At 39.9% G+C, this 25,677-nt stretch overlaps 1 protein-coding gene across 7 annotated transcripts in view; it reads left to right on the top strand.

The window, feature by feature from the left end:
- Positions 1-25,677, top strand: part of NRP1 (neuropilin 1) — a 116,784-nt gene that overhangs the window by 50,467 nt on the left and 40,640 nt on the right. For all 7 annotated transcript variants that reach the window (XM_080610188.1, XM_080610187.1, XM_080610190.1 and 4 more), the window contains exons 4-6: positions 2,336-2,563; positions 11,199-11,354; positions 14,055-14,221. In XM_080610188.1, the coding sequence (XP_080466314.1) occupies positions 2,336-2,563; positions 11,199-11,354; positions 14,055-14,221 (551 nt within the window). The remainder of the gene's footprint in view (positions 1-2,335; positions 2,564-11,198; positions 11,355-14,054; positions 14,222-25,677) is intronic.

Here is a 25,677-nt window from a genome sequence, read left to right as displayed (position 1 = left end):
GCTAGGAGGTCTCCATGCAGCCTTCTCTTCTCCAGGCTCAACAGCCCCAACTTTCTCAGCCTGTCTTCATACAGGAGGTGCTCCAGTGCCCTGATCATCCTCGTGGCCCTCCTCTGGACTTGTTCCAACAGTTCCATGTCCTTTTTATGTTGAGGACACCAGAACTGCACACAATGCTCCAAGTGAGGTCTCACGAGAGCAGAGTAGAGGGGCAGGATCACCTCCTTCGACCTGCTGGTCACGCTCCTTTTGATGCAGCCCAGGATACAGTTGGCTTTCTGGGCTGCGAGCACACACTGAAGCCAGCTCATGTTCATTTTCTCATCAACCAACACCCCCAAGTCCTTCTCCGCAGGACTGCTCTGAATCTCTTCTCTGCCCAACCTGTAGCTGTGCCTGGGATTGCTCCGACCCAGGTGTAGGACCTTGCACTTGGCATGGTTAAACTTAGTAAGGTTGTCATCAGCCCACCTCACAAGCATGTCAAGGTCCCTCTGGATGGCATCCCTTCCCTCCGGTGTATCAACTGAACCACACAGCTTGGTGTCATCAGCAAACTTGCTGAGGGCGCACTCAATCCCACTGTCTGTGTCACCGACAAAGATATTGAACAAGACCGGTCCCAACACCGATCTCTGAGGGTCACCACTTGTTACTGGTCTCTAGCTGGACATTGAGCCATTGACCACAACTCTTTGCGTGCAGCCATCCAGCCAGTTCTTTATCCACCGAGTGGTCCACCTATCAAATTGATGTCTCTCCAATTTAGAGACAAGGATGTCGTGTGGGACAGTGTCAAACCCTTTGCACAAGTCCAGGTAGATGACGTCAACTGCTTTACCCCTGTCTATCAGTTCCATAGCCCCATCATAGAAGGTCACCAAATTGGTCAGGCAGGATTTCCCCTTAGTGAAGCCATGCTGGCTGTCACCAACCACCTCCTTGTTTTTCATGTGCCTTAGCATCCCTTCCAGGAGAATCTGCTCCAAGATTCTGCCAGGCACAGAGGTGAGACTGACTGGTCTGTAGTTCCCCGGGTCATCCATTTTCCCCTTCTTGAAAATGGGGGTTATATTTCCCTTTTTCCAGTCATCAGGAACTTCACCTGACCGCCATGATTTTTCAAATATGATGGACAGTGGCTTAGCAACTTCATTTGCCAGCTCTTTCAGGACCCATGGGTGGATTTCATCAGATCCCATGGATTTGTGTATGATATGGATGATGATGATCTGAATGACTTCTGATGATCTGAATCATCCTACTCAAACTCCCCAGGTCAGCTGCTGTCCTCTAATGCCCCAAATCCTGTAAATCACTTAAATCCATTAAATTTGGAATGTCAAAAGTCAGGGGGGATACCTGTGCTGACCTTGTGGGAGGATGTGTGGACAGTGCCTGCAGCTGACTTCTGAGCACACCTGCAAATGTGGGATCCACAGAGAGGATTCCTGAGGGACTTAAACAGAAGAAATATGCAATCTGTCAACAAGAGAAGGACTCCAGTTCTTGTTCCCTGTATTCTCAAAGGCAAATCCAGCGATCTGGCCTTTTATACCCTTGCATCTTTACTGCCACTTTCCTGCCCCTCCAAAAGCATTGTTTGAAGCATCCCATTATGCAATGGTGGGGACATTGGGGAAAGCTGGTATGTCAACATTGACATTAGGTGACTTCTAGCAACACTGCCTCTGTGATTACACAGTTTATCATGCCTGCACTAAAAGCAACATTTTACTGGTGCACCTGTGTCAACACCACTCAGAATGAGTCACTCACCCTTGGTACATGTACGAATTACCTTTCACATTTAGTTTGTCAAGGAGGCATAGGTCACATCTGGCAGAGTTACTGAGTCAGTGCTCCAGGAATCTGAAACCACTACTCCCTCTACTGAATTCATTCACTTGCTTTTGTACAAAATTCTATTTCACCAATAAAAGGCTGTCAGCTGTAAGATTTAAAGATTTGAGCTTGAAGGGGTTATAATTATTTCTCTAGGGCTCTGTCGAGATTTCTGCAGCTTACACTTTCATTGTTCCCACACGACTTTGTATTTGTCATAATTTTTTCTAGACTGGTACAAGTTTTCATATTGTTCCATACAAATTGAAAATTGGAGATCAGACAGTATATGTGAATTGTGCTTTAAAATCTGACTATCAATAATAGGAACAAGCTGGCTGAATGATTAATGCAGAGATTAAAATGAGGTGTTTCCTTGAAAAGCCACCTTTGCTGCTGGAGAGACAATACGAGCTTATTTGTTCTCCAGTTAACTACTTTGCTTAGTAGCATAGTGTTAACCCAGGTGATTTTGTTTTTTCTCTTACAGGACCTGAATGTTCCAGAAACTTTACTTCATCAAGTGGAGTGATAAAATCCCCTGGATTCCCTGAAAAGTATCCCAATAGCCTTGAATGCACTTATATTATCTTTGCACCAAAGATGTCAGAGATCATACTGGAATTTGAAAGCTTTGAGCTAGAACCTGATTCAAATACTCCAGGGGGAGCGTTCTGTCGCTATGACCGATTGGAAATCTGGGATGGATTCCCTGATGGTAAGAGAAAAATGGACTGTGATATGCATAACCATTATGCTGTATGGGCTGCAGAAGGCATGTGCTCATTTTTTTAAATGTCATTGTAGAGAGGTCCTTGCTTGATTTCTGTGAAATGAGTTGAATTAAAGAGAAATGGGGAAAATGTTCTGTAAATTCATTCGGTAAAGCATATCACAGTGTGAGCAATTTTTTTTAATGAAATATGTTAAATTTTGAACAGTTAGTTTGAGGGAAAGCTCTGTTTTTAGAGGGAATATGTAATGGACTTCCTACACTAAAATAAATTAAATATGAAGCCTCATGTGTCCCCAAACTTTCACAGCTAACACATGAGTATTGTCCAGAAATTTCCAACTTGCACAAACTGGACTTCAGGTACTAACCCTCCAAGCTGTGGAGGATCCAGGTTACAGACCAGCTGTCAAAGCAGAAAATTTCATTGCCAGAGAAAACGTGGTGTCCATACAATTGAAATCATAGTGGCTAAATGATTACCCAGGTCAGTAAACAGCCACTGAGTTATTCGTTCTGGCGGTTTCAGTGATTGGGCACTGCGGGGTTCCTCCCTCATCGTGCTCTCTCTTCCAGCAGTATAAGCAAATCCAAAGGTTTTATCTTAAATAGATTAATTTATAATCTTTGGTTAGCTGGGCACATGTGTGAGGGTGGGTGTGTTGGGTACCCTTCAGGAACTTACTTCTCTGCCACATCAGTAATTTTCCACTTAGCTGTTGAACACACTTGACCCTGTGCAAATACACTAAGTGCATAGCTGGATATTAGCTAAGACAATAGTGCCAGTGAGCCCCCATTTCACCCTCTGCCCAATCTCATATTCCTGTTTTACACTGAGACTGATGAGCAAAATAGCTGCATGGTTTCTCTAGCAATGGTTTTCCCAGCAATGGGTCCACAAGATCCATGTCGCCTCTAGGTAGGGCAGCCATTTACCAGTTCTCCAAGAACCCCAGCTCCATAGGCTGTGACTCCAGCATAAAAGGGACTATTCCAGCTGAATGACTAACCTTCAGTGTGACCAAACACCAATACGAATTGTGCAAACATCTATGTATCCAGCATCTGAAGGGGGCCTACAAGTATGCCAGGGGGAGACTTTTCATCAGGGACTGTAGTGATAGGGCAAGGGGGAATGGGAACAACCCCAGGTTCCAGTATAGGTTGTGGAACGACCTGTTAGAGAGTAGTGTAGGGGAGAGGAACCTGGGGGTCCTAGTGGACAGCAGGATGACCATGAGCCAACACTGTGCCCTTGTGGCCAAGAAGGCCAATGGCATCCTGGGGTGTATTAGAAAGGGGGTGGTCAGTAGGTCGAGAGAGGTTCTCCTTCCCCTCTACTCTGCCCTGGTGAGACCGCATCTGGAATATTGTGTCCAGTTCTGGGCCCCTCAGTTCAAGGACAGGGACCTGCTGGAGAGAGTCCAGCGCAGGGCAACTAAGATGATTAAGGGAGTGGAGCATCTCCCTTATGAGGAAAGGCTGAGGGAGCTGGGTCTCTATAGTTTGGAGAAGAGGAGACTGAGGGGTGATCTTTTTAGTGTATATAAATATATAAAGGGGGAGTGTCGTGAGGATGGAGCCAGGCTCTTCTCAGTGGCAAACAATGATAGGACAAGGGGTAATGGGTACAAACTGGAACACAAGAGGTTCCACTTAAACTTGAGAAGAAACTTCTTCTCAGTGAGGGTGACAGAACATTGGAACAGGCTGCCCAGGGAGGTTGTGGAGTCTCCTTCTCTGAAGATATTCACAACCCGCCTGGACACATTCCTGTGTAACCTCATCTAGGTGTTCCTGCTCCGGCAGGGGGATTGGACTAGATGATCTTTTGAGGTCCCTTCCAATCTCTAACATACTGTGATACTGTGATACTGTAATGGGTTTAAACTTAAACAGGGGAAGTTCAGGTTAGATATATGGAAGAAGCTCTTTACTATGAGGGTGGTGAGGCACTGGAACAGGTTACCCAAAGAAGTGGTAAATGCTCCATCCTTGGCAATATTCAAGGCCAGGTTAGACAGAGCCTTGGGCGACATGGTCTAGTGTGAGGCTTCCCTGCCCATGACAGTGGGGTTAGAATTAGATCATCCTAAGGTCCTTTCCAACCCTAACCACTATGATTCTATGATTCAATGCAAACTTGATTGTTTGTGATGCCTTTTTCACTTGTTTCTATTTATGGCATAAGCTGATAAAGAGAAGCATCTTGAAGCTGTCCTTTTTCTTCTTAATTTTGTAACTGGTAGCAAATTTCAACAACTGAATATTTATGTTGTTTGTGTTGGGCACTAATTACAACTATTTCAGTCTTCCACTGATATAATAACCCATATTAATAGATATTTTCTTTGCTTTTATGAGCAGCAGTGGCAGTTTGTACAAAGTGGTAATCCTACATTAATATTTCATTTAAATTAGAACATATAACTTAAGGAACATATTTTATTAACACAGTTAAACTTGCCTGTTTTCCTACATAAATCCCCAATATAATTTTAATTAAAGCTTTTACTGATGCTGCAGTAAATAGGTATGTGCTTTTTAACATATTTGGTTTTCTTTTTGGTTTATGTTCAATGGGTTTATCATAGCTCTTTTCAATCCATTCCAATAAAAAATGAAGAAAGAGCCATAACAGTAGCTGAAAGACTATTTAGTATTTAATGCCTCAGTTAGGAAAACAGTATTATAACATTGCAATAATGATGTCTGGAGCATTTAATAATAGGTTTATTTGTATATAGGCCAAATCTGTCCAAGCTGAATTCCTGTAGAACTTCCATTTAATCTGACATGTGAAAAGATGATCCAATCAATCAATTTATGGGTAATATTACTAAAAAGACGGGCATTCTTTTTAGTGTCAGAGGATTTCAAAGCCGTAATTTCCTGGTTTAAGATAGTGACTGAGCCATACTGAACAGCAATTAACAACAGGCATTATCAGCCTTCCAGTTCCCTCACAAACTGTCTAAACCCAAAATGATGCTGACATCCAATAAGAGTGTTTACATGTTTGTAAATATTCAACTGAATTTGTAGACTAGAAAGAAATGTTTCCTTAATTACAAACTGTTGGAGGTTGTGGCAGTTGCTGGGAAATGTTTGCTGCGTCATCTCATGTAGGACAATCCTTAACCAGCAGTCAGGCTCTCTTTAACTTAACACTACATAGGCAGAAAGAATGTGACTTGCTTCTCTATAACTGTATCACAGAACAAGTGGGAATTCTTCTCTCTGACGGGGAGAGCTATTTCAGCTGAAGAGCGAAGCTGACACAGGAAACCACTGATATGACCCAGCCATAAACTGAAGATAGGAATTAAAAATGTCTAGATATCAGAAACAGAGTATCCAGATAATCAGGGGAGGGCAGAGGGGGGAAGGAGAAAGAAAGGCAAAATAAATTTAATTTGCATCCACATGGAAGTAGTAAATTTCTGGAAATATTAGACAGTATGGTTACCTTTGATGAGAGGAAGCTCACCCAGGGTGTCTGTCAGCAGCTTGTCCATTTCCCATTGGTCCATGAAAAAATATTCTGAAGCTATATCAACACTACTAAATAAAGCAAGGCCAAGGCATGGTTGTATATACTTCTTAATTGCTGGCATACTCTCGTGCATCGTTTTAACCTATATCAGTTTTCACTTTCTCAAGCAATTCCTAAGGACAATTTGGAAGACAGCAAAAGCCAGGGGTCGTTCTTAACAGGCACTTTGGACACAGGCACATTTAGATGGAAGAGCTCTTTGGGAGTGAGATGTGTCACACCGTTAGTTTAGTCCCAGGAACAGCCCTGGCTACTGGCTGCAAGTCCAGAGGGTGGTCCTCAGCCTGCTCTGTTTAGTGATGTAGGAAGCTATTTAGCTTTGTTATACTGCATTGCTATTCATATGCCCAGTTGTGCTAGAGATTAAAGCCACCATTGCACTACACTGACACAAACATGAAGTAGAAAGAGTTTTTAAATGTTTGAAAAAAATTTATCTCCCTCAGTTCAAATGCCCTGCTCCACAGCAATACAGTTGTGATTTGCTAGGATGATGGCAGTATTTTAATAGGACACAGAGAACAGTTTGATGGAAAATGGTTGTGGCTGCAACCAGGGCAGAATTAGTTGGACAGCCCTCTGAACATGTTGCTCTCACCCAACTCTGGAAACCAGGCATCAATGTTTGAGCCAGGCACTGTCAGTCCCTCTGTTCTCAGCAGAGAACAGAACCCCACTCTGATCTGTCTCAGACATTTAAGGTGCAGTTAATAGAGCTCTGGATGTTCTTATCTCATTGACTGTGCTGGGAGCTATGAATCACTAACTCATACGTAAACTTTAGGTACCTAAGTTAGAGCACATGAAACCCAACATAAGTGGAAAATGTTTTCACTGTAGGATTTGATCAGCTACAGTGAATAGATAGGCAGGAAATGAATTTGCTTGTTTCTACATTTGTATTTTTTTTCCTTCCTTTCCCCAAAAAAAAAAAAAAAAAAAAAAAAAAAGGCAAAATGTTCTCTTAAACAGATTTTCACAACAGTGTTTAAAAGGATATGTCAAAATCAGTATGTTTCCATTTACATTTTGCTTCTATGCAATTGCCATTTTCCTGATTTAAAACAATTTTCTGTTAGACAATTTGACAGCAACTGTAGCAGTTATTCACAAAGATGTTAATCCTGAAATGTTCTGTCACAGTTGTGGAGTCCTCAGCCTACCTGGTTGTCCTTTTAGTGGATTGACTTTGGCAAGTGCTGAGTACTTATGTCTTGATTCTGCAAAACATGCTCTTATCTTTAAAACATGTGAGCAGTTAGATTGACTTTAAAAGGAATTCACCAAGGACACCTTCAGGTCTGAAGTCAAACACTGGTTTAAGTGTTTTGCTGGTTCAGGAGGAGAATGGTAGGCATTTAGGAATGCCCAAACCTGGCGTTTTGTTTCTGCATCACTGCATGTCAAGAGCACTCTTCAGCCTCTTTTCTTGAGCAAAGCAGTAAGTGAAACAAACCCTGTTGGAAAATATTTGGAAGCTACAGGTGCACGTTGCAAATATTGTACAGAAAATGGACTATGGTTTGATGGACAAAACAAGTGGAGTTAGAGCACAAGAGTGAGTAGATCACAGAATAGAAATATGTGATTTTGCATGAGTAAACTAGACACCAAAAATATCTTTACCTAAAGCACAAATATACCTCAGCCAGCCTCAGCTAGGAGCAGTCCATTAATGACTTTGAAGAAAAATAACCCACTCAAAATGGGGTCTAGCTTAAATGATGAATTGCACATATTCATCATGCAACTCTCTTTGAAGCTCTACAGACTGTCTACTAGGGCTCAAAAGTAATTTAAAGACGTTCACATATGGTTTGAGAACCACAGGCTAAGCATCGCTGCTTCAGTCAATACCGCAAGAGCTTCCACTGAATTACAAAGCACAACAGAACTCTTTACTTCAGCCATTAACATCAGTGCAAATGAAGGTTGCCATCAGTCTAAGTGCGTTTCTCCTCCATTGTGGTTGCTTTCTGCACTCTTGTGAGAAGCTATTAAGATACAAGAGTACACACAGTCTCAGTGTAGGTGACTACTGGACTGTGATGATGGGATTCATTTTTCAGCTCTTTTCTCTTTAGCTTTCTAAATTGTGTTCAAATGTTTTGTCAATAACAGTCACACTGCTGTGAAAATGCTGTCCACAGCACACCAGCATACTTTTAAAGGTCAGCTTTAAAAATCAGTACAATGGCTAGTTAACATAACATTCCTTTTTAGAAGTCTGGTTACCATTTTTTTTTTCTTGTATTTTGCTGGTTTGGGTCTTTTTCCCTGAATTCTAAAAGCTAAGATTGCAGCTGGATAAGCAAATGTGTATTTCAATGAGTCTCAAAGTTTCATGGTATGTATAATCTTTGTACAGTAGAAAGGAGTTAGTAAGGATAAGGTTTCTGTTTAGTCTTAAACCACCAGCCATATTCTGTATGTTCCAAACTCAGTTCTGTAAACCATCAAACATACCTGTTAAAAATAATGAAGGATTCATTCAAGTTCTGGAACTACATTTTTCATTTTGGGAAAAACTTTCAGAACAGATTTCTTTGTTGCTCCTCTATCTTTTAACCTCAAAATTACTCAGTTTTCAACTATATCATACTATGCTAGTGGAAAGAGGAGCCAAGGTCCCAGAAACAGCTACAGCATGGCCAGTCAAATGAAGTAGCTGGCTAACCAAAATGTCATTGTTCTAAGGGTAACTTAGAAGCATCCTTGGTTGAGGACTTCTCCAAGTGACTCTCATTTGAAGTAAGCCTTCCTGACTTATCCTGACAAAGCAAGATTATGGCCTACAGGTAGAGGCTGCAAAGAACTTTCTGGCCCAATGACTTTTCAGCAGCTGGTGCCCTAAAATTCCCATTTGGGACTGTAGAAGATCTATTAAAAAAAAAAAAAAAATAGCTGTGGCATAATCTACCTAAGCAGACAGCAGTATCATCCCCCAAATGATTGCTCAGATGGTGCTCCCCACACAGCATTTATTGGATGTGGTGATACCCAAAACATTTGATAATTTATTGTCATTCAACTGTTTTCAAGACTTGAATGGAAAAAAGAACTTTGTGTAAGAAGAATAAGAATCTCTATTTCATCTGTTTCTGCTCAGATCAATATTGTATTAGCTCAGTAGGCTAAGGTTTACATGTGCAAAAAAAAATTCAACAGCACTTTGTGTCATATTCTAGAAGTTTTTTGCTTTTGCATTTATAGCTAGTAAAGGGAATAGTACTGTGATAGCAGGGCCAATCTGCAGACTAAAATGCAGAACCACTAAATATGTCTTAAAAATTATAAACCAGTGAGTCATGGGGGATCTTATAGCCTGTCTGCTTTAAACAAAGTTCTCTACTGTTTGTCATTTCAAAGAGGCTTCCCTAGAGGAAATGGGAGGAGGGAGGCTCAGAATGCCATAACATGATGGCCTTATCCTCCTTATTTTCTTGCAGTTCAGAGCAACATTGGAAGCTATAATATTGAAAGCTATCACAGAAACGAGCAAGATCAGAGTTGTTTGCACATAGAAAAGGCAAAATTAAAAAGAAAAATGCAGCAATTGGAGTGGGGGCAGTATTTTGTGTTTTTAAGAAGTCACTAATGGCAACAGTCTAAAACAACTTACTCTAAATAACAAAACTGTAAAACTTCAATGATTTCTAGGACAAGGAAGAACTTGAGTCGTATCCTCTGTGGTGTGTTTCATTCTGTCAATAGTGCACTGACCAACCCTCGTGAAAAAGGGCTGAACTGGCAGGTATTCTAAATGCCATGGGATTGCCAAGGCAACTGAAGACTAACTATGGCCAGAATAGGGATAGAAAAGCACATGCTGGCAGCAAGCACTATAACATCTGAGTTCCTTCTTTCTGGCAGCTCTAGGGCTTTACAGAAATGTGTAGCTTACATAATAAAGTTATTCCAAGCTGGAGCTGTTTTAGTTGCTGGAAAATGCCAGTAAATGACTACAAAATTATGTTAGATGAGGGTTTTATTTGAATGGAGAATAATTAGGTAATATAAATATTTTACATTTTAAAATGAAAGTGAAATGGACTTCCTAGGGAAAAGACAAGGTGTTAATTTAAGCCTGGAAAGCTGGTGGTGTAAGCATTAGAATGATGCCTTATGATTATTTTCATGATTGACTCCATGGATGGGTTTTATCATTGCCTTTTATACTGTTTACAAGCACAGATGTACCACCATTCAACAGCCTAGGGACCTGTCTGTAGGGAATGCTCAAGTGCTTGAAGGCCACATATGTCAGTAGTGGATTGAGCAGCTTAATTAAGGAAAAAGATTATCTCACTGCACAGGAAATCCAGAAAAATATCAGGAACTGGTTCTTGTATTATTAGCACTGAGAGGGATCATGCATGTGTGTATATATGCGTGTGTGCTGTAACATGGAGATATACTTAATAAATCCTTGATCTTTTGAAAGGATAAAAATTTTTCTCTTGAATTATTTACAGTATTCTTTAATATTGAACATATGGGCAAAAGATCTATATGGGTGTGCTGAAAGCCTAAATAGGAGGGGATAAGGAGTTATTAGTTATATCCTCAATATGAGTGCAAAAGTGTTTTTCTAAATTCACTATAAAATTAACAGATTATCTGCAGTATTGAGCATAAAAACCGGGAAAGTGCTGCTTGAAATCCTATTCCCAGAGCATGTTGTAGAATGGTGGGCAAATCAGGCCATTCGGATGTCCTTGTCATAAATAGGTGCTTCAATCACACTTTGGAAAATGTAATTTTGTGCATCGTTGCCCTTTCTGTATACTTTAAAGGACCCTTTTTGAAATCCTAGCTCTTTATATTTTCAGAGGTTTATGGAGTGCTATCTGGAACATTTTAGAAGGGTAGGGTAAGCAATTACTAGGGTAGGCTAAGCAATTTATTGTTCACTGCTAAATTATCGATGAAATTGTGATTTTGAACTGTTGCAAAGGTTCGCTATTTCCTGCTGAGGGGCTCTCTTTAGGATGTTATTGCAGTAGCATCTATTGTTGTACCAGAACTGGTAGTTTACTATTATATCCTGTCTTTTTGCAGTTGGCCCTCACATAGGGCGTTATTGTGGGCAGAACAACCCAGGACGTGTCCGGTCTTCAACAGGGATTCTTTCAATGGTATTTTACACTGACAGTGCAATAGCAAAAGAAGGATTTTCAGCAAACTACAGTGTGTCACAGAGCAGTGTATCAGAAGGTCAGTATTTATTTATCCCACAGAGTTTCTTGGAAAATATTCTTTGCTATGTCTTCTTGCACTCCAGGTGTTGCATAAAACTTTAAAGAGACCTTAAATAAATAAGATGGTGGGGAAGATTTGCTTCTGTTTTTCTTTTTTCTTTTTTTTTTTTTTTTCTTTTAAAGAACAGCAGCCCTTTGAAAAGCAGTGCAAGAAGCAGAATTCTCCTCAATTTTATTCCACAGTATTGCCAGGAAGTCAGGATAATTATTGTGACAAACTGTGCTGACCAAGGAAACACAGGAATGCAGAGCAATTGGACACTCATATTAAAACAATGAAACATGAACAACGAATGCACTATCCAAAGCCTCCTTTTATTAAATAGAATTAGCTTTGATGATTGATTTCTTGAATAAACAGAACCTTTTTAATATATGTGCTCTTGTTAAACCATTTCATAAGCTATCTAAGCTTTGTTCTGTCTCATATTTTTTTCCCAGTTGCCCTATTTTCGTGCTTACCTTTTGGATAGAGAATGAAATGAAGTGAGGTAGACGCAGGAAAATAATGGGCTGTGTTAAACCGTGTCCTTACAGATTTCCTTGCTTTGCTTGATGATAAAGTACACACTTTAAATCAAACTCTAGCTCTTTTCTCCGACTTACTGAATTTTGAGGAGATCCACCCAGATTGGATGTACTTGTTTAGTCAAAGAAGGAACAAAAGAAAAATCAGTAAACTGAAATTATCATCACCATTACTCTGCACCTCTGCCTCTCTAATAGCTTTCCCATACACGCATAGTCAGGAAGAGGGAACAGGAAATACCCTGCCTATGTTGGTGTGAAGCTTCCTCCATCCTCCATCTCCCTCGGATTGTACCTCCAGCTAGTTTGGCTTCTCCTTATATAGGTGATGCTCCTACCCCTCCTAGCACAGGCCACTTGGTCTCCCACAGTCATCCTCCCTGGGCTGTAGAAGGAACATCACACTGGAGCCAGAATTAACATCTGCTATGCTGGGATGCCTTCAGCTCTTAAACATAGTACAACAGAACACGAGAAGTAAGTGTGTGTGAAAACCCGTTTGGATGACAAGAGGAAACAATTTCTATGACACAGACTTAGAGGAATAATTTCTCTCAATTTCAGCCACATTTGCTCTTTATGTTGTCAAAACAGAGAGGGTCACCTCCAGAGGTTACAACTCAGCCTACTTGTCACAAAGATGTGAGGTGTCCCCAGGAGGTACTTGTCCCTCTCAGTAGACTACAGGGAAAGTATGCATGTCTAGAACAAAACTAGACACCTACTTTTTAGATATTTTAATATGACTCCCAGTTACCATGTCTTGTGTTCTTTGTAGTGGCCTACAGCTCTCCTGATATCAAGCAGAAGTTCATTTATTTTGAGTCTTGCCCTTACATAATTCAGCTTCAGTACTTTACCCAAGGCCCATAATACATTGAAGCAGCACATAAATGTGGGAAAGGATGGTACAACATGGGAAATGCAGTTTGGCAGCAAGTTTAATAATTCAGTTATGGGGCACCCTAATCACTATTCTTATAAAATACCCTGATAGTGTTTCTGAATAGAAGTTTTTGGATCCCACATAAAATATTTAAACAATTTTTTCAGAATATTTTAATTTTCATTGAAAAATCAGAATTTTCCTTATTAAAAGCTCATTTTTCCAGCTCCAGGATTTTGAAACCTTCAGCTCAGCACTCATCCCTCTGTTAGAGATGCATCAGCTTCAGAAAAGATGTGATAAAAGAGTGTGTACTCCACTTCACACACTGGTATTTTACCTTGAACTGCTAATGAAGGAATGAATTACATTTATATATTATGAAGTCACTAAAAAGAAGCGTAGGCACTTGTTATTTTCTCCTGCCTTTGCAGTGAGGTTGGTAAACTGACAGCAGGGCTCGTGAACAGCTGAGTGTGAGGGTCCAGCTAAAACCACTGGCCTCTGTTGCTTCAGGCCAGTGCAAGGTTGAAGCCTTTCTTTTTGAAGACTTAAAGAAGAATTTAGTCTCCATGACCTACCAGCCTTTGAATTCACTATAGTGAGTAAGATGTCAATTGATTCTGAATTGTCTGGGTAATTTTTGTATCAACAAAAAGATTGGATGGAGACGATCAGCATTATAGAAGACTTGTTAATTCCCTTAGGTCATTCATCTTCTGGCCTGGATTCAAATTTTGCTGATCTCTTTCTTTCCAGTGTCCAGGATCCAAAGAGAATTGCTAAAATTTTAATAATATTTTTAAAGGATTTTGTACTTTTTCCACTGATGTAAATAGTTTTAAAATTAAATTATTTTATACAGTCGCCTGGTTTGTCTTTCCTGCCTTTGTGCATAATTATGAGTTGAACATACGTTGTTTTGTATTATGAACCCACAGAAGTGCCTGTGCCACCCTAGAAATGAGAATTCTATTGTCCTATATTGAAATGGCTACAATGCTGGGCTAAAAATATTTGTATAGCATTATTATTGCAGGAATTGCCATGGCAACTTGAATGACAGTATTAAGAATGACACCGCAAGCCCATATTGCCTCACTCAAAGTTGCTAAAGAATTCAGAGTCACATAAAAATAAATTCTTTAGATATTCATATTCAAAGCAGGAAAATGTTCTCATTATTCGAAGACTAAATCAAAAGGCTGACCATAATAACAATGGTAATTTATTTTTCTTCAGATTTCCAGTGCATGGAACCACTAGGAATGGAGTCAGGAGAAATTCACTCTGATCAAATCACTGTCTCCTCCCAGTATAGCGCTATCTGGTCTTCAGAAAGGTCCCGGCTAAATTACCCTGAGAATGGATGGACTCCGGGGGAAGATTCTATCAGAGAATGGATACAGGTAAAGAGATAACTTTTAAAAAATATTATTAGTAATACTCTGTGGAGAATGCAAAAGAAAAGACAAAAATAACAAAGTAAAGGACTTTCACATAATCTAAGAATCACCGCAAGTGAATAGCTCACATTCCGTATTAGACACACAAAAAAAGACTAACTCTCAAAGGTATGAAAAAAGAAAAGGTCAGGAAGATTGATTCTTCTGCTTCCCACATCTATTGTTTTTTCAGTCTTCTGGGCACAAATAACAGAGATTTTGGTTTAGTGGAAAAGTCAATATTAGTTTAACATGCACTTAAAGTGGAATGTCCCAGTAAACTGAGCATGTGCTATGTCTCTAGCTGATTACAGTTAAGCATTAATACAGCACAGTGCTTTCATGCACTCAGATTTCACCTCAAAAGACCTATGTCCCTTCTAAAATATGTTACACATCAAAAGAGTTCAATGGTTTCTGTCTTGTGCCTATTCTTCCACATCCTGAAGCACAACATTCATTAGCAACATTGGCTGCCTCAGCTTTGCTCTGTTAATACAAGAGAAATCATGCAAACATTTGTCGCCTCAAAGAGGCACCTTGAGTTCAGCCAATCTACTTGGGCTTATTGTTTGCTATTTGTTATTAGGCCCATAGCTTACTGGCGCATGACCAGATTAAGTTTATTCATATGAATTACTGTATATAAATAACCTATACCAACAGGCAAGTATTAATATCATTAGGTGGAATAAAACATTGATTTGTCTCAGTTATAGGTTGACTTACATTCTTGCTTGTAACCTAGATTCTATTTCTGTTGGCAAAAGCTAAGAGAAACACTTAAGCATATTAGATCAACATTGCTGATATTGAAAACTTGTTCATGTGCTTGAAACGTTCCTCCTGTTTCTGTTGTTTTCTATAGGAAATTACTAACTGACATGTAAAAACAATGCCTTATTAGCTGTCCTTACAAATGTTCACATTGGTGTTTCCTGTGAGTTTTACTGTCTGCAAGAAAGCTTAAAAACATGTTGAGTAGTAGTTAGCAAAGGGAAAAAAGAGGGGAAATCTTTCATTTCTGATCCTTGGCACACAATGGGACTCTCAGGTGTCCTGCTTAGGGGGCCCTACACATCCTGAGCTCTTGGCAACTTGGTAATCGCTAATCAGACTTCAGAGTGGCAAAAAAAAAATTCTATTGATCTTTTTCCTTACTTTGGTATAAATGTAAAAATCTCTGCAGCCTTATCTAAGTGTAAAGCTTGTTATTAATCATTGCCACTTGCAATCCATGGAATGCACATGCAAAAAGGGTGGAATGCATCAGAATCAAATTCCACATGTTTCATCTGGTCAGAGGGCCACCCGCCACTTTTTCTTTATTTCCTTCTTTTCTGCTGTCATTTATGCATTATGACTGGATAATTAAAACAAGAGAGCTACTCAAACCTCATTCATGTTTTCTGTGTGCTTATTAACTTTATTAATTTATGATGACTTTGTATATATATATATATATAGCTTAATCCTTTCTCTTAGAACTAGATCTTTCTGAGAAAAAGTTTCAAAGGACTTTTTTTAAGCAGTAACTTTTTTAATAACAAACACAAGAGAATTCAACCTTCTCTGGGGTTTATGCTTAACAAAACTCAGGGTACTTTGAGCCTCCTAACTATGAGTTTCTTAGCCTTCTGCCATAGACCAGGGTGCTCAGGGGCTGAAACAACCACTGAGCATAATTTTTAGCAGCTTTACACTGCTTCCAGATACCACATCAGCCAAGAAGCTGGTGGTTGTTCACATGCTATTCTCTCATGCCACAGCTCTCACTTATTTCACCAAGCTCCTGGCTTGGAAAAGAAAGCATGAACCATTTCCCTGAGCAGTCTAGCCCCAAGGCATCTCCTCCATTGTCCATGGCTCATATGGAGTGACTGGCATCCCCAAGGCAGACTTTATGACAGAACAACTAGGCTGTAGCAGCCTTCTCTGCAGAGCTAGGTCTTGTTTGCATGACTGAACCTACAAAGGCTTGCTTGAAGATTCATTGCGTTGAATAGGCATTAACAGAAGAACCGTTAATCATTTCTACTGCTCAACCTATGTTACAGAAGCAGCCCAGCTAGTTTAGAGATTGAGTATACCACCCTTGTCTTTTCACAGCATACGTGGTTTGTTTCATCTTTGGTTCCATTTGTGTCAGGAGGATATTAATTCTTATTTATTATGGCTTAATTCAGTACTGACATTGCTAATTAAAACTTCCAGATGTCTTCTAAAAGCTTTCTTGTTAACTTTACTTGGTGATCCTTGAGAAGAGTGCTAAGCTTTTCAGACCACCAGGCACCTCAACAACAGGGTCCTTGTGCATATGAACCTCCATCTTCTACAAAGTCTTGATGCCATCGGCAGTAAGCACATTGCAAGTTTGTATCTGGATGAAATATTGAAATCCCATATTTCCTCTGTACAAATATCCCCAGGAACAGATGTTCATCTCCATGAGAGCTTACAGACAAACAGCCAAGGACATGTAACTGATAAAACACTCTTAAATTACCTGCAAGGAAAAAAAAATTATAGTATTTTATTGGAGGAAGGCTTTTGTATAGGAAGGACTGAGGTCACTTTGATCTGTTTTGTTCTGTATGCTGTTGTAAACTAGCCATTTATGTGAAGTATTTGCTTTTGTGCAGTACAGCGTAAAGGGATTTTTGCTTCACAGAGCAAGAACTCAAGAACTCTAGAACATACTCAAAAGCAAAAAATAGGCTGGAGGATACAGCAATGCTGAACTCAGAACTTCTAAAGTGAAAATTTCTGCCTACATGCCCTTGTCTCAGAGACAGAGATTTTGTATGTATCAGCATTCATTAATTTCTTCACAATTGCAGGTTTCCAAACCTGCACACACACTGCAGCTGGTTAAGTAGTGATGTCTGCCTTCAAACTGCTAATATGCATATGCAACTAGGGCATATATATGAGATATGTACAATCATACATGGGAAAAACAGCTTAAAAATTCAGCTCCAAATGCTAATTTCCTTTGTGTACCAATTTTTTGTACAGGGGAAATATTATAGTTCTCCTTTTGTTTTACCCCTGCCTTCAAGGTTAATGTTTTTGCTAAGACAAAATAAACAGAAAACCTCAGTTACGTATCAGCAAAGGGAGATCAGTATCGATAAAGGACGCCTAGAGGGCATGCGATATGATTGTCTCCTTAGAGGTGTCGGCGTTTTTTGGTCTATTTCACTGAAAATACCTAGGAAAATAGTGTTGGCTTGTTGTTAATAATGGATTTACATGAGTTCCATCTGTGGACGTGAAACCCATTCTTTGGTGGCAAAACGAGCTTGCTCCTTTCTGCTTGACAGGGTACTAACTCCTGACTTCATCTGAATGCTGCCTGCTTTCACCGGGCTCTGCTGAGTGAAAGCTGCCTTTCTGTCCCTCTCCTTAGCTGGTGAAATGTTAAAGCTTATATTCAAAATATCCATAGCACAGTCACACCGTAAGTCTGCACAGTTCTTTCTCCATTTTATTTTTACCTTCAAACACACTTTTGAAAATTGTTCAACTAACGTGAGATTTGGAGTGACTCAATAATCAGAAACAGAGTCACTCCAGATTGGATTTCTTCTTTAAAAACACATTAATAAAGTTTGTGGATTTTGTAATATGAATGGAATAAAGATATGCATGAGGCAAGGGTTGCCAAAAATAAGCATGAAGTTAGTTTATTGTCATATGAGATGTTATTAGCTTCTCAACCTTAAGCTCAACCTACTTGTTTGGAGCGTTTCACACACTCGACTGCCCTTCAGTGTGAAATAGCATAATTTAAAATAAAAAATAAAACCAGTCCTTTAATTTAATCAACAGCAGGGAACTGCCAATGCAATGTAAGTCATTGTCCCTCATTAACGTATCCTTTCACAGGAAAAATAGTATAGTGTTTCCATTTCTGTAATCTGAACAACAAACATGTTAATAGGTATCAGTTACCAGCCAGTTTCAGTACTTAGAACCAGTAAGAAAGCCCGTGCAAGGGTTTCACATCTGGTTTTAGTGAAACTGTTCCTGTCTGTGGTATTTAAAATTTAAAGAACTCCTGTTATTGTGCAATTGGGAATCCTAGGGGAGTACAATGTTAATGAAATCCATAACATGCAGGGATTTTATGATTGTATTTTCAAGGCATTCCTTCAAAAGGGATGACTGGTTTCTGCCATGGCAGCAGTAATTGTATTTTTACAGAGTAGATTTAAAGTTTGCGTTTAAGAACAGCAGTTACGTTTACACTTATGTGAAAAAAGCAACATGTGAAATCTTTATATTTAGAGAACTTTTTTGCATCTTATTTCTGAAGCCACTGAGCCAAGGGCTGCTGTGTATGACAAGCCTTGCACCTCGGGGATGCTCCACTGGGTCGTGGCCAGCAGCCCTCCAGGGCAGCGTGGGAGCCAGGGGGGAGCTCCGGGAGGAGTGCCTGGCTGGATAGGTGCCGTCAGCTACAGACACTTGAGACCCACGTGTGTGTGGTTTTGAAGGGAGACTGATTGCCTATTACCAGGGTCACTGGGAACCTGTGCTATCATCAATCCTCATAATAGTGTGTGCTTTCAAACCCACAAGGAGCAACACCTTCTGGGTACTTTTACTGCAGAATCTGTATGTTTTCTATCAAAATGTTTCTTCTAATGCATATAACACAGACCTTTACACTCCCACCAAGCTGGATGATAGTTTCTGGGTGGCACAATTTTTCTCTCATCCTGTAACACTGAACGAGACCTTCAGCTTGCCCAGAAAGCAAACCATGTTTGTTAATAACACAAGCTCCTCAGTTCATATTATGGCTGGGGTTGGATGAAACCATAAATCCAACTTTAAGAATCCTAGTATCAGATCAAAACTTTGCAGCCATAAAACAAAAAAGCGCTACTCTCATATAAACACACTCTGCCAGTTCAAATTTGTTCCAGAAAGGTTAACAGGGGGTTAATGTAAATAGACATAGTACTCTGGATTGGGTATTATCTGTCATTCTGCAGCCGACATAAGGCCATACACTAAGATGAACTCCTTATTGTGTGTTCTGCCTAATTTGACATAAATGGTTAATCCAGTCCCAATGCATACTGCTGGGTTTTTCAGCAGGGCACAGATCTGGTATCACATGTAAACAAATGGAGTCAGACATTGGCACAGGAAGCAGGTTTGGTCTGCTCCCTTTGTTCTCTGCCTGCCCATCTCCACCTTGTCCCCCAGCCATCCCTTCGGCACCTATAACTCTTGCAGAGTGATTCTTTAGACCTCTATATGAGTCGGCCCTGGGAATATCAGCTGATCTGGTGCAAAATTCTCCCCCTGCATCTTGCAGCACTTAGGGATCTGGAGAAAGGCCAGAGAGGTAAGAATAGGCCTCCTCAAAAAGCAGCCTGGGAGACCGCCCTTGCCTCCACTGATTGAAATATCAGTTGTTTATTTAACACTAACTCTCCCATGCAAGGAGAATATACTTCCATTGATTTAAAACACTTCTATGTATACACTACTTCATCAGAATAAGGGGGACCTCTGAGGTGGAATTTCCTTCCACATTTGTCTTCATTCTTTTACATTTGCAGTAAGCTACATTCTTCATTATTCTCTCCTTTGTAAGCAAAACCCAGGAGCATGCCTTGCTGATGTGAACTGGTATATAGATTAGTACAGATTTATTCCTGTAGCACTTCTGAAAATAATTGCAGTTCATCATTTGGTGTCTCTACCTTTCATCTGTGTCATAGCTTATTTCCTTATCAGGTATTAGCTTAAAAATACAGTCAGTATTTATACATGCTGCTGCACAGCACATTTGTTTCATTAACAGGTTTATTCTTACATCAGGCAGCTGTCTAGGTTGACTTTACCGAGCAAGCTTATCTAAAGATTTCACATGAAAGCTCAAGGAAGTGAACGTTGACAATGCCTGTTATTTTTATTCTTATTATTTCTGTTTCTTTTGGAGTTTGATATGGCAGTGAAGTGCATCATATTACTGCATAGAATAACATGGAACCTGGGAAACCTCATCCTCCCAGTTCTCCTAGCCTTTGAAGGACTGCCTAAGACCTGAATTTCAGAGACTTTGTGGCAAGCCTTGCCCATCATTAGGTAGCACAGTGACATGAAAGCACAAAAACTGTCAGTCCTTTGTCTTCTCTACCACTTTAGAATAGAAGTCATGTATTTGGTTCATGTCATTTTACAGTTCATAACTGCACTCCAGAAATTACAACAAGCAGAGTTAGCTTTGTGTGGAAAAATGTTACAGTTATCTTATGGTCTTAACATGCTTTGCACATGGGCAAAGAATGACAAAAGAATATTCCTTTCTGGAAATCACAGCCAGTACAGACTGTGACACAGCGCAGAACTGGGGTTAATTGACCCAGCAGGATAGATTCGTACCTTTATTTACTGTGACATGGGAATAAATGGTAGAGTTTCACAAAGGCAAGTACTGAAATTAGACAAGAGGGAGAGGGAGAAATAAAAGGGCCCTGCAATGTATGAAGATCTTTTTGATTATTCAAAGTGCTTTAAGAGCTATTTTAGTACCAGAAAGTTCCCAGCCATAGATTTATCACTCTGGGGAGGCTGGAGGGATGCTCAGAAAAATGTGCAAAACCATTGGCAGCCTTATTGCTCCAGAAGTGCAGGTGCAAAATGCAGTTTAGAAGAAAATCCTCTCTACCTCCCTCTGGCATGTTTCAGCATCAGCCCTGATACAGATGGGAGTCCTGTGTGGCTCCGAGCAATCCTGCATGCAACATATGGAGGAGCAGCAGAAGCAGAGCCCCTCCGAGCCTCCACTACCAGCCTAATCGTTATAATAGTTTCAGCTCTTTCAGGGGATCCATTATGCAGAGATCTGAGTAGTTTGTATATAACTCTGTAATTACCTATGCATCCACTTCCCAGTCCAGTCTTACATCCCCTCAACGGCTGCAAGACAGATGGCCCTTTAGAGCTGAGATAGTGAATGAAAAATGTGTCCAGTAAAAACACTGATTCAGCAACTACTAAAATAATTTTGTAAATTTATCTCATTTTTACTAGCTGGTTCCAGAAGGGAAAGAAATTAAAACTTTTAAACACAGCTTTAAACTCAAAATCACAGTTGTTGGGGCTTTTTTTAATCAAATCATCTTTTTATTCTACTTTCACAGAAATTAAAGCCACTTTAAAGAACTCTGTATAAATTATTCCTCTTCCTCTGGTTTTTCTTTCCTTTCACCAGGTTCACTTTTGGCTTGACTCAAAACGTTTGTTAGGGTTTTCTGCTTTTTAAACTGCCATCAAGCCAAAAAATCAATTGTTTGTGCCATTCTGTTTGGCAGGGGTACTTTCTCCCAGATGGCTTGTGGACCCCATGAGGGATGAGGCAGCCTTGCCCATCCAACTATCAGGCACTGCAACACGTATGCTTCAGCACAGCCAGGACTTTCTGCAGATGTGAAGAATGGTATCTCAGGAGGAGATTTTTCTGAGTCCAGCAGAAATAAATTAATTTACAAGACTAGGCCAGTGTCAAACTGCGGGTGAGGTAGAGCTCAAGACTAGAAGTTAAGTGACTAAGGGTAGTGGCTAGAAACACAGCCTTGGTTAGGAATGCACAGCTGAGACATGTTATAATAAGCAGAGTTGTTACTGAGCTAAAGGTCTCAGTTCTCATGGGGCTGACCCTGGGCTGGAGACTATAGGTGTACTGCTAAATGCTTTGCAGAGGTGATTGTGCATTTTTATTCCCTCTTTCCACACCTGCACAGTAATATGAAACTGAGGAGTTCATGCATCCGATGGGCCCTTCCCCACCCCAGCATCCATGCTGCAGATAGCTGAGCTATTATGTACCTCCCCTGTCCTTGTGTCATCCTGATTTTCTATCCGAGTTTCATTCTGTTCTGCCCCTTATGTGACATTTTCACAGCAGTAGCAAAATAGGTAAAGTGGAAGGATAAATGAGATTTCTTCCAAGTGGTAAATACCTGCCCTTCAGAAAACAACTTGTCTTCTTCCCACATGAAGAAAAAGAAAATATATATATATATATTTCAACAAGTAAATGCTTCCTGTCTTGCTTTATCTCTAATGTTTTCATTCAAGGTTTTCAAAAATGCTTTAAAAAGGCAGAATAAATGCCATAGCTGTCTAATAAACAATACCTACTAGGAGAGAAAATACAGTTGACCAAACATTAAGCTGAGGTTTGGTTCCTCTGTTTTCAGGAATAACTGGCTTCTCATCAGAGAAGCACTGTTTATACATAACTTCCACCCACCATTTGTACCTGTGTAGTCTGGTCTTTCTCTGGTCTCTCCTCTGTTGAACACTTTGGGCCAAAATAATTTCATGTGTTGATCCTCTGAAGCTGTTGAAAAGATCGATTTGTCCTATTGCATATAACACCAGGGCATATTTTAACTGGACATATTTAGGTTATAGATTATAGTACTGTAGACCAAAGTGGCTTTCAGCATCAACAGAGACCAAACCAGCTCCTCCATTGCAAATCGTGCTAAATTCAAGCTCCAGGCTGAAGAGGTGACATAGTGCAATTTTAAAGTGCTCTTATCAGGCCCTAAAAATCAACTGTCCATAGGAGTGTTCCCCCCTTTCATGACAAGCTTAACTAAGAAAATACATTCTATGATTATTTTTAAAAGCCACAACACTTAAAAATCAATAGCTTTGCTCTTTACATAACTGGAAGTAGAGCAACTTTTAGGGAGGCAAAGGGCAGTTACAAAAACCAGGCATCATTAGCTGGCCAAAGAAACCCTGGAAACGAAATCCCCATGGTTGGACTTTGAGCAGAATGACAGAGCTGGGGAAAGGCAGTCTCCCTCATTTGCTTTAGTACCAGGGGAAAGTTGTCTTGGGACTCACCAGCCTCCACCCTCCCTTCTGCTGTCTCACTTTGTCCTCCAGCACAGGACAAGAGCATCGCTCACAGCAGAGAGAAGGTCTCCCAGATCACAGACTCAGAAGTATTTCATCTATACATGTGCATTCAGGGAGCTGTGAGGGACGTAGCAAGAAAAAGCAAAATGATCTTTGAAAGCATAGTCTTTGTCCCTCATTTTTCACTGCACATTTACAGTACCCTCACCACACCATCTGACTGCAGCTACCTGACGCTTTTCTAGAAGGCAGCAGAAACTCATATTTTAAAAAAGCAGTGACTTGCTTGGTGACCCAGTAGTAAATTAAAATCATCATACACAATGTGTATGAAATAGAAAATCGAATTCTGGTGCAACAAAACTGACAGTTCCATTTAACAGAAAATAAATGAATGCAGACTCCTGTGGATGAATGACTGATTTAAAGAGACTGTGCCGATTTTCCAAGATGAGAAAGCCAATCGCAAGAAAATACATGTATGTCTACGTGACACAGGTTATACACCTATTCCTATTGCCAGTGAAATTAGGCTTTAAAAGTTTAAAATCTTAGACACTGACACTTTTTCCTCATTTTGTTGCTACTGTTTTATAGAAAACCCAAAGCCTGAACTTTAAAAGTATCTAAGTGTAGCAAATTCCAGTGATTTCAGTGGAACTCACCCTGACACAGTCACTGCACAGTCAGATCTATCTACACCATCAAGGTGTGCTGTCTGACATAGCAGAGGTTTAATTCTGCATAGTATATCATCCCATCGCCAGCTTCCTACACAATTAGCATAGGTATGCTGTGAAACAGGAACAAGCAGAGGTTATTTCTGTATGTTTACACGTGTGTAATATTGTACTTATATCCAAAATACCAAAAAGCATTCTAAATGAAGTCCTCCTGCCTGTGCCCTCTGATTTTAACAGAACAGCAGCTGGAAAGAAAAAGAAAAAAAAGCTACTGAACTTTATAGGCAAAATTCACTGTTTTCCACCCAAAGCCCAGTTATTCACATGTGAAGCAGTGTGATAGAGAAGCTTTGGATTACTTGTTTCCCATTTGTGCATTAGCTGCTCAGTACACTTAGAGGGAAAAGAGTCCTACAATTATGTCCTTCTTTCATAATAGAGTGGTTCTGCAAGTATTGCTATAGAGTTTCCTTTTTCTATAGTTTCTAACACAAACTGGGAAGGTTACGTTCAAATTGCACTAAATAGTTGTCTTCATTCCAGATCAGAGGATTAAGCTCAGGTTTAAAATTAAATGTAAATTACAAATAAGTATTCAGAAAATGTTAATTAAAAGTATTACGTTCCTGACTCATTTCTTGCTCAGCAAGGGTTCCTAAGTATCTTAGCTGGAGAAAGGGGCCATTCACATTCCTCCTTTTTTTGACCAAGTCATTGTACATGTCTTAGGTTATCCATTTGCAAGTTAATGTAGTGCAGAGCAAAGGTTTTCATTTTAAAGAAGTAATATTTCACAGCAAGATATGCTCCTGCAAGATGTAAAACATTCTTTTTTCTAAAGCACTGAGAGTTAATCAGCCTTTCTGTTCATTGCTACAGAGAGGGTTTGAATGGCATAAGATGCTGATTACTTAGATCCCAGAGTCTATAGAAATCCCAATACGATTACATTTTCCTCCTTTTGTTATCAGAGTTTATTGTATCTTGGTGTTCAGGTTTTAAGTAGTTTTCAAGCAAAAAGAAAAATTAAGAAGAAGGTATTTTCTGAGTCCTCTGAACAACGATCGTGTTACATCAGAGCACCACATGAATGCATAAGGTGGAGCTTGCAAACGAATAGCAGAAGAATCATGCCCTATCACTGCATGTGCACTGGATGCATTTCATACGGTAGTGAGCCCACTTCAGGGAAGCACGGCATTGCCCTTGCATTTAAACCCAACTCCTTCAAAGACTCACACTAAAAATATCACACAAAGCTAATGTGCACCAGTGGCAGTGCTTCTCAGGGCCCACTCGCAGCATTTCTCTTTCACATTTGATCTTTATAGTTTCCATACTGGAGCGATTTGGTTTGCTGAATTCTGGAAATGTCTCAAGTTGAAATGCTAGTGTATTAACCTGCTGTACTGATTCTCCTTTGTTTCTCTTTACCAGAGTGCTGCTTGCCAATTTTTACAACTACAGCAGATTTTACTATTCAAACAGAACCAGATGGAACACCAGTTCAAAGAACATGTCGGAATTAAATATTTCTTTTTTAATTAGTTGCTTCTGATTTATGCAAAAAAAAATTAACATAAGAGTGGGAGAATGTGCCATGAATCCAGATGCAACACAGCCCACACAAGCATTATCTTTCCTCTGTCAGAGACACAGAGGTCTTTTCTTTCATTTCTTCCTTGCCTTTTTTTCCTTTTTGTTTCTGGATTTCATTTTTCTTGCACTTTCTGCATCTTTTCCTTTTTGAACAGTGCCATAATGTTGACTGAGGTTCTCTTATGTTCATCAGTCACGCTTTTTCATCATTGTCTTAAATTTTCTCTTGTAGAA

Source organism: Psittacula echo, assembly GCF_963264785.1.
Source record: "Psittacula echo genome assembly, chromosome: 2".
Taxonomy (NCBI): Eukaryota; Metazoa; Chordata; class Aves; order Psittaciformes; family Psittacidae; genus Psittacula; species Psittacula echo.
The sequence above is the reverse complement of the archived record's forward strand: the minus strand, read 5'-3'. Positions and strand labels throughout refer to the sequence as shown.